At 37.2% G+C, this 9343-nt stretch overlaps 1 protein-coding gene across 1 annotated transcript in view; it reads left to right on the plus strand.

Moving 5' to 3' along the window:
• Window positions 1–9064, plus strand: part of DNER (delta/notch like EGF repeat containing) — a 145937-nt gene extending 136873 nt beyond the window's left edge. The window contains exons 12-13 of the mRNA XM_064516877.1: window positions 793–1039; window positions 7979–9064. Of these exons, the coding sequence (XP_064372947.1) occupies window positions 793–1039; window positions 7979–8090 (359 nt within the window). The 3' untranslated portion in view covers window positions 8091–9064. The remainder of the gene's footprint in view (window positions 1–792; window positions 1040–7978) is intronic.
• Window positions 9065–9343: the final 279 nt, after the last annotated feature.

The following is a 9343-nucleotide window of genomic DNA, read 5'->3' on the forward strand; positions in this document are numbered from 1 at the left end:
AAGGGAGCAGTGAGTAGGAGCAAGGGTGTGTAACCTCTTTTACCCCTGTGTCCTTGGAAGTGCTGAATGCTTGGAGGACTGATATTAGAACACTGTGTTTTGATTTTTTTTTTTTTTTAAGGGATTTTGAAAAAAGTGTGGGTGCAGGAGAGACCTGCAAAATGGTTCAAGAATTCAGAAAAGCTGTTGCAGAAAGAGAGTAATCTCTTTGTCGTGACTCAATCTTTTTGAAAAAATGTTCAGGCAAGAGTAGGAGCACTTGAGCGCTTCTGGGAGAACAGTGTGTCTAGGGATGAAAGTCTCTGCAGTCTGGTGGAGATAGGCATAACAAAAAAACAGGTATGTGTAATAAAAAAAATCACCTATTTTAATAGAAAAGTTTACTAACTATTGGAACAAACTGCACACAGAATTGGTGGATTCTCACTACTAGAAAGTTTTTACATAAAAACTGTCTCTTTATAGAGCATATCATTTAGTGAAACATAATGCAGGAGTAACTAGATGACGTGCTATGATTTGGGTTATATAGGAGATCAAACTAGGCAAGTGTTCCCATCTCACCTTAAAAAACTGTGAGATTGGTGAAGGATCGGAATAGTGCTATTCAAATTTTCTGCACATTAGGCATGGCAACATATCCGTAGCAGGGCCTGAAAAGGTTAAAGTTGCATATCCTGAGCTTCGACAGTCTCTGCAGAAATACTGAAAGTGAATGCCACAAAATAATTCTGTTCAGCAGGAAGGATATAAAGTACTAATTAATGATAACCTTTTATTTCTTATTGGCAGATCTGCAGTGGAAGTCTGGGCATATGGCAGAGAGTCTAACGAATATGCCTCGTCACTCTCTCTACATCATAATCGGCGCTCTCTGTGTCGCCTTTGTGCTGATGCTGATCATCCTGATTGTGGGAATATGTCGCATCAGCCGCATTGAGTACCAAGGCTCTTCCAGGCCAGCCTATGAAGAATTTTACAACTGTAGAAGCATTGACAGTGAATTCAGTAGCGCGATTGCTTCTATCCGACATGCCAGGTTTGTTGCAGGAATGGTAATTTAACCGAAATGTCTGTTACGATATGTAACTTCAGTCCATGCATAGTGCAACTAACTGCTGTTGACAGAATCAACTGCATCTCGGTGGAAAGACAGGATCATCGGCATTGCTCCTTGTGCTTTTTGATCTCCATTCTGTTCTCTGCTGAAGAGTGGTAATTCAGCACAGTTCCTCAAAGACAGTGGAAATTATTCTGAATTTATTTGGGGTGACTGGTGAAGGGGGACAGGTGCAGTTCTCAGTCTGAAAGATCTTATTTTTGAGATGTAAATATTCTTTAACTGGTATACATGAGTAATTTGATTGGTAGCAAAGGCACTTGTTGAATTTGTGATTAATTTACTAGACTATTCAGCAAGATTCTTTTCAAATCACTTTTTCTGTGCCCCCGTTTGCCTTCAAATGGGGATCATTCTTTCTTAGAGATAGTAATCTTTTAACGTTTAAATTCAATGGAGCACTTGCAAGCCGGGGCATTGGGTGTCAGAGAATAATACAAAAGTAGGGCTGGAAAGCATTCAAGAGCTCAAGTGCAATGCATTGTGCTGATGTAGCATTAATTATACCTAGTTCCTCACTGACATTTGTCTTTAAAAACCTCCAGAAGAGCTGAATAGATTTAGAAAGTGCTTTCCTGATATACGACCTAGATTTTCTTTGCTAAAAATGAGACCAGTTCTTTCTTACCGTTCTTCAAGTTGTGGAGAATAATTGATCACCATTCCATTACTAGTAATCACATATATCAGGTCTCCCTCTCTCCTTTTTTAAATCTTCTCTTCCCTAGACTAAACTAACCCAGTTCTTTGTGTCTCCTCCTGGATTGTGTTACATCAACTTCTTTGTCTGTCTGGGATATGTTCTATTTTGTCTACATTTTTTGAGGGGTGGTCCACAAAACTGGAAATAATTCTCCAAGTGAGGCCTTACCTGTACAAAACGAATTGAGTAATCATGTCCTATATCTTATCTGGCATTCCTGTTCATGTGCTTTTTTTTTTTTTTTTTTTTTGAAGTAGCATTACACTATTGACTGACGATTTAATTTTGTGATCTGTTAGACCTTTTCTTCACCCAAAGGTGCTTTGTGGCATACTGCTTCCTAGCCAGTATTGCTTCTTCTGTATTTGACAGCTCCTTTAATAAGGTAGAACTTTCATTTTTGTTGTTTCTATTTCCTGTTTCCTCAATTTGTCAAGGTAATTTTGAATTCCAGCAAGAGTGTTCATATACATTACCATTAAAATGCTTTTAATAGAATGGAGGAAAACACTTTCATGTGCATTGAGATGGAGAAATAACTGCATATTGGTTGGAGATTGCTGGAAACTGATTGTCTGAATGTTCCAGTTCAGTTTTAGTGCAAATTAAGTGGGGTAATTTGTACCACCACTGAAGTTGTCCAAGTTATTTGAGTTTGCATTGAAATGGATGAGGATTCCCACAAGGTCAGTTAATCATATCTAAGCGGTGGGCTTAGATGTGGCTCTTTAAACTGTTCCAACTGGATTTACAATGAAACATATGTTCGTGATCAAAATGTGTTAGTAAATGTTTTAAAAATAAAATTGTGTAGTTTATTTAACATAGTCTAAATAAAATCAGTGTTAATGCTCCCTGTGAAGTCTCCTTTGCCACTCAGCCTAGCATCTCTTCCCTTAGGAGCTCAGCATCTCCATACCGTATGCATCTCAAAAACTCCTTGTTCCTTTAGTGGTATGTTAGGAGAGGAGGAAGTTACTTTATGGCCCATAAAAACCTTTATAATCTCATTATTTGGCCTTGTGAATGTCCACTGTTTTGTGTTGCACATCTCCAAGGGTAAACAGCAAGATGCAAAATGATATTGTTACTCTTTCAAATTAAACATGTCTCCTCTTACTGCTACTGCAGTCAGGAATACATCCTTCCTGTTCGGTTACTAGTTACAGAGGTGGGACTTTGCACTTCCCCCAGAACTAGAAATGGTGTCCTGAAGAGCAGTGTGAAACACCTTGGTTTTCCTGTTTATTTCTCAAAGCAAATTTGGCACTTCTCTATCCAAGGGCACCATGAAACAGTGTACTAGCAGGACAAGATCTTTTTTATCTGAATTTTTCCTTCTTTTTGTGATTTCACAGGCAGAAAATGAAAATGGTAAAAGATTTCCTCTATAAGACTTTTCAAATTTTAGAAGCTGGAATGGTTCAGGTCTTTCTCACTATTCTCTGGATTACTCTGAATGTGTTGCCATTTATTACTAAAGACAAAACTTCAGAAAAAAAGTTTACTTTGAGGTTAAATAAGCTCCTAAGAAGTCTTTAGATTGGGATGTATCTGTGATGATTTTTCAGATCCATATCATGCAGTTAAAAAAGATGATGTTGGAACCTGTGAATAAAGAGTTTCCATACCTTGGGAAAGGTGTTTCTATTTAATGCAAATGGAAATAAATGTTTTCATTTCAAATAATACTTCCTTCTGAAGAAGGAAATGAGAGCTAAGTTGACAGGGAATGGATACTTTATCAAGATGCAAGATAAAGCTGCTAAGTCAGGTAACTCACAGAGCTGTAGTGTGAAGTTTGTTGTGTTTATTTCTGTTTCAGGAAAATATAAAACAGTGCTTTGGTCACTTCAGTCCAAGAAAAGGAGCACAACTTTTGTAGCTTTTTTTTGCAGACATCCATAGATGTACATATTAAGAAAACTAAGGTCTGAATTTTCAAAACTGATGTTTAAGAAACCTGAATTGCAAAGAATAGTTTTTATTCATTTTCTGAAAATCACTTGCATTCCCAGATAGACACCAAACTTGCTAGTCATTTTGGAAAATGTAGGCCTAAAGAAAAGTGAGTAGTTTATTTTCTTTTAATGTAAGATTTCTGTTAACAATCATTAGGTGCCCAGAGAGTGTCGATGCCTGTTGCATATTTAGTAAATTATTTTAAGATTACTTGTTCAGTTTTTATTTCCTCTTTCAAGTCAAGTTGTCAGCAGGGTTTTTTTCACAAACATTTTTTATAATTTGATCTTTATTAATCAGCGTACTTGCTGCAAGAGAGAGAATGTGCTTAAGGATCATCGTTATTAGTAAATGTCTACTTAGTGAATGTTCTGAGGATTAGCACATCAGAACTAGGTAGTTTTCTAAAGATGTGAAGCACACCTCTCTTTAGCATTCACTCTGCAGAGAGTAAAGAAATACTCCTTTTATGTTAAAGCTCATAGATTTTTTTAAGGCCAGAAGAGAACATTGTAATGAAATAGTAGACCACTTACTAATGCAGCTATAAGACTTCATTTAGTTGGAAGCAGTAACTGTTCTTGAATCTAGATCATATCATTTAGGAAAGTGACCATACTAAATTTGTAAAATATCCAGTTAGAGACTGTACTACTGTAAATTTCTCCTATGTTTAGGTATCATTAGACTTTATGCACTATTTCTTGTGTATTTTGTTTATTTTTATCTTCAGATGCTGAATATTGTTCAGTCTCTGTGTAGGCTGAGTCCAATTCATTGGACTCTGAGTAAGTCATCTTGTCCCAGCCCTGGTAAGGTTCTCCCCACTGCACTTTCTCCACGTTCCTGTGTTTGAATCTATCGTGTTAGACTAGAGCGTCCTAAGCTTCCTGAATCTGATTAGACTTAGCAAATATTCTTTTCTTACCTTTTCCTAGTATAGGTTTCAGTGATGGGTTTTAATCAGCTGCTACTTTGTGGAAGTACAATCGCATGCACAAATACTCTGGTATTTAACTCTGCTGCCAGTCACAGCTTTGGAGGAACTCTAGGGATTACAGTTTAATTGTATTAAGGAGTGCACAGTACCTACTCCTGTGATTTTTCCTTTGAATAATGGAGGGAAAAGTATTCTCCTCATTATTCTCCTCCTGTGGAGGAAAGAATAATCCCTTCCTCCTCTGGGTATGCATTTTTTTGTTCTGATCCCTCTTTCTTCTCTTGTATAGAATTCATTTATTTCCAGGTCCCCCTATCAGAGTTGCTGGTTTTGAAGAAAGTAGCTACATGTGGTTCCTTTTTTCTGCTTCTGGGGAAGCTCCAGGCTGCAGTCTATCCTGTGGACTTTGGGGAATACCATTTCCTTAGGATTCAGCCATGCAATTTTCTCAAAGCTCTTCTCCTTGAATGGGATTGGTGAGGTGGTTGGCTCTGTGGTTAGCTGTCCTTGGAAATTGCCATCTAAGGAAGTTGAGGGACAACCCAGTTCCACAGCTGAAGTGGAACTGGCAGTCTTTCACATGTGTGTGCATGTGCGTACACACACACACACACACACACACACACACACACACACACACACACACACACACACACACACACACACACACACTGAGCTGCTTGTATCAACAATTCCTATGCTGAATATATAGTGTCCTCAAAATTGTCATGGATTCCTCAGACTCTCTTTGTCAACTTAAACAGGTTGATCTCATCCAGTGTTTTGTTACAAAGCATATTTTCTAATTCTCCTGTCATTTCCCTGACTTTTTGATGATCCTTCTGCAACTTGTAAATCTCTCTGAAGTACATGCTGGAACAATATCATAATTCACTAATGGTTACATCAGCGCTAAGTGTAGAGGCCATAGAACCTCCCTAGTCCTGCTGATAGGCTCTTTACAAATCTAAGCTTGTAATTTTTCCTCAGTCACACTACGGTGCTAAAAGCTGTTGTTAAACTGATCACTCATCATGGCCCTTCAGTCTTTTCCAAACTCACTGCTCCCCAGGACAGAGATTTCCCCATCCGGTCTACACTCTTTGTTCCTAGATGAATATCTGTATTCGGTCACACGGGAAGAAATCTTTTTTCATTTGTTTGTATTTGCTTTTGTTGTAAGCAGTCGTATTCATTGATCCAGTGAACTCTGTAGCAGGGGCCTGCAACCCTTCACTATTTATCACCTCTTTAATCCGTCTCTCTTGCAGGTTGGATTGGTAAGTGTTTTATGTTTTCTTTTATATCATCAATTAAAATGTCAAATAGCATAAGATCCCTGTGCAACCCCTACTAGCTACATGCTCGTTGGACAAGGACTCCCCATTTAACAATCCTGTTTTCAGACCTCTGTGTTCTCCATTAGTGCTGCCAAGCGTTAGGAGCAGGGCTGGCTTCTCAGCTCCCTGATCAAAGCAGTGTGGGCTACCAGCTGGATGGCTCAGCCAGGCCACAAACAGCTAGCATATGTGCTGTGGTCTTTTCTCAGCGTTTTCTAATTAGAGGCACATGTCAACCCTGACCTACACAAGAGGATGGATTTTGTTCTGTTTCACCATGTGCAGCAAACCATGTGCTCTCTGTACCTGTCAGAAAGGGCAAAATTTGACTTAAATCATGGGAAGTTTTCATCATCGTTTGCATCTGTTAAAAAGCTCTATTTGCTTACACCCTTGAGAATGATGGAGGAAATGAGTGTTTCAGGAATGCATCACTGATTTAGTAAGATGCCACCTTGATTCTTTAATTTTATTCTTGGAATTTTATCTTGTTTACAGAAAAACAGATTCATCCATGATGAATCTGATGAGTGAGCATGGTCTGTCCGTATTTATTTTTGTAAACTATAGAAGAAAACAGATGGTCATGCAAGGAAGTGCATCCAGTATGGGCTTACTGACTGCTGAAGTACTTTGACAAATGAGATTTCCACCATTTGGATTATAATGTTTCCAGCCATTTTAGTTTTAACAATTCTAGATCACTGAAAACAGCCCAAAATTAAATTGGTGTAATCTGGAAATTGCATAAAAATTTTAGAACAAAATTTTGTTTTAATCTAAATATTATCCTTAATATCTGAATTTTCTGAATATTACCTTCCAGTGTGAACAACTTAAATTAATGTAGAGTTAATATGGTACATAAGAAGGGGTTAAAAAGAATCCTTTGTGTAGATTGCTGGAGAAATAAGTCTTTCTATTTTTATGCTAATATTTTCTCTGTATCAGGTTCATAAGGAAAAGAAGACTTGATCCTTTTTGGCTTCATTTTCCTATGATCCTATTTTGTTATTTAAAGCTCCTGTAATTGTAGTCAGAACAGTTAAGCCATCTTTCCACTTTCAAGATGCAATTTTAGCACTTTTTTTTTAATCTTAATAAGTGATCCGAAGGGTGATAGATTGTCTATGCAGTGCAAAGGTGCCTCACCTAGGTCTGTGTGTGCTACTGCTGGGGCCACAGCGGAGCCTGCACAGGCAGCCACAGCCTGGTTCTCCCCAGAGGTGATCGCCCAGGAGGAGGGCGCTGCTAACCTGGCTCTGTCCCGTCTGGTAACTTTGCTAGATTAGTATCTTTATGAGACGTTGCAGTGTCCTAACTGCCATTAATATTGTCAGTGTTGCAAACTGGGTTCAGCATGACAATAGCTTCAACTTGCTTCTTGAGTGGATGTCAAGTGAGAAGACTTCAAGTTAATTTTTCCATGTTTTGTCTGCAGGTTACAACTCAATTCACTACACCACTGTTGCATTTCCAAATGCAAATATGGCGTGCCTCTCTGTTATTTGTTAACTTTTCATAGATATACATGGCCTGAGGTGACCTCAATGTTGGTCGTTACAGGAGGCTCTAAAATAAAATACTGACCTCCTTGAAACTATCAGTTTCACTCTTGACTTCCACAATCTTCACAGGTTCTAATACTGCCAAATTCAGTGGCAGAAGTTCTGTAGATTTTGTTACGGAATCTGTTTCTTCTTTACTGGAAGGTTTTTCCTCTGATATACATATATTTTGAACATTCAGGTTCAGGTATTTAAACTTCTGTACATCTGGCATGTTGCAATGTAGTTTAGAATTTCCTTAGGTTCTCTGGGTTTCTTTCCAACAGCATACTGTAATTCAGTAGGTTATTGCAGTTAACGTGTTCATACTTCTCTTTGTCACCAAAAGCTTTCTTTTGTTTCCAGGTTTGGCAAGAAGTCCCGACCTGCAATGTATGATGCAACCCCCATTGCTTATGAAGATTACAGCCCAGATGACAAACCTTTGGTTACACTGATTAAAACAAAAGATTTGTAATCTAGTGTATCTTTTTTGGATTATTTTTCAAAAGGATGGGCTACTAACCTAATTTAAATATTTTTAAGAAGAAAGCATAAGCAATTTAAAATGTTAGATGCTTCAGAATTTTCTGTAGAATATTTAAGAACCAATTTTCTGCAGCTTTTAGTTTGGAAGAATATTTTAAAACAGAATTTGTGAACTTCATGGATTACATTTTAATGTACCTTGAGCTCTATAAACTATAAGCTTATGATAGTGTGTGCTTTTTTCTTGGTAGACACTATTACTAAACCCTGATGAGTTTCTTGTGGCTGTTACAGAACAGAAAACAGTAATTAATGAAGAGTTCTTTATGACATGTCAGTGCCAGCTTTCTCAGTAGAGGTAGGAAAAATGTGAAGCATAATATGATACATAATATATCCATTAATTAAAAAGAAGTCTAAAATGTTTGTGTTGTGAAAAAGAAACTAGTAAAATTTATTATTCCTAATCTGAATGAATTAGCTTTTGCCTTATTCCATGCATGGATAGATAACTTATTTCTGCATTGTTTCCTTAAAGTTGCTGAAACATACTTTTGAGTTGATGTTTGACATTTTTGTAATAGTATTCAAGTTGAGCCTTGTATACTAATTAAAGTGCCTCTTGAGGCAAAGTAAGGGCATGATCCGCTAAACATTGAAATCAATGAGAAAAATTCCATTGACTTCAGTGGACATGGATTGGATCCTACAATTGGACTGAATCTATATTTTTCTTTAAAGGTCAAAGTTTTTTATATTGTGAGTAAACTAAGCATATGGTTTGAGTTGTTTCCCAGAGCTTGTTAATGTACAGTATAGTTTCATTAAATATTGTGTATTTCTCAGTGCTTCTTATTTACGATCCGTATTGGTTTTTCTTTTTGTGGCTGTATTTGATTGCTTATTGGCTTCTTAAAATTCTCGCTTATTTCAAAAAATATTTAATAAATGTTATCAAGTGAAGATTGCAGCTGTTCCTTTTGTTTTCCTTCATTTGAAAGTGCAGTTTTTTCTATAAACTTGAAAGAACCTGAGTATATAATGTGCTATAAATAATGCCTGAAGAAGATATTACGGCTGTTAATCTGAAAAGAAAAAAACAGAATTAAAAGGCAGGTTACTGTGGCAGCAGTTAGCTTAGAAGACAGAACTATATGACATCTTTGGTGAAGTCATTCATCTGTTTAAGCTTTCAGAGTAAGGCAAAGGAAGAAGACTGACTACTGTTCCCTAATTTAATTA

The sequence above is a fragment of the Dromaius novaehollandiae genome, chromosome 9 (assembly GCF_036370855.1).
Source record: "Dromaius novaehollandiae isolate bDroNov1 chromosome 9, bDroNov1.hap1, whole genome shotgun sequence".
NCBI classification, from domain to species: Eukaryota; Metazoa; Chordata; class Aves; order Casuariiformes; family Dromaiidae; genus Dromaius; species Dromaius novaehollandiae.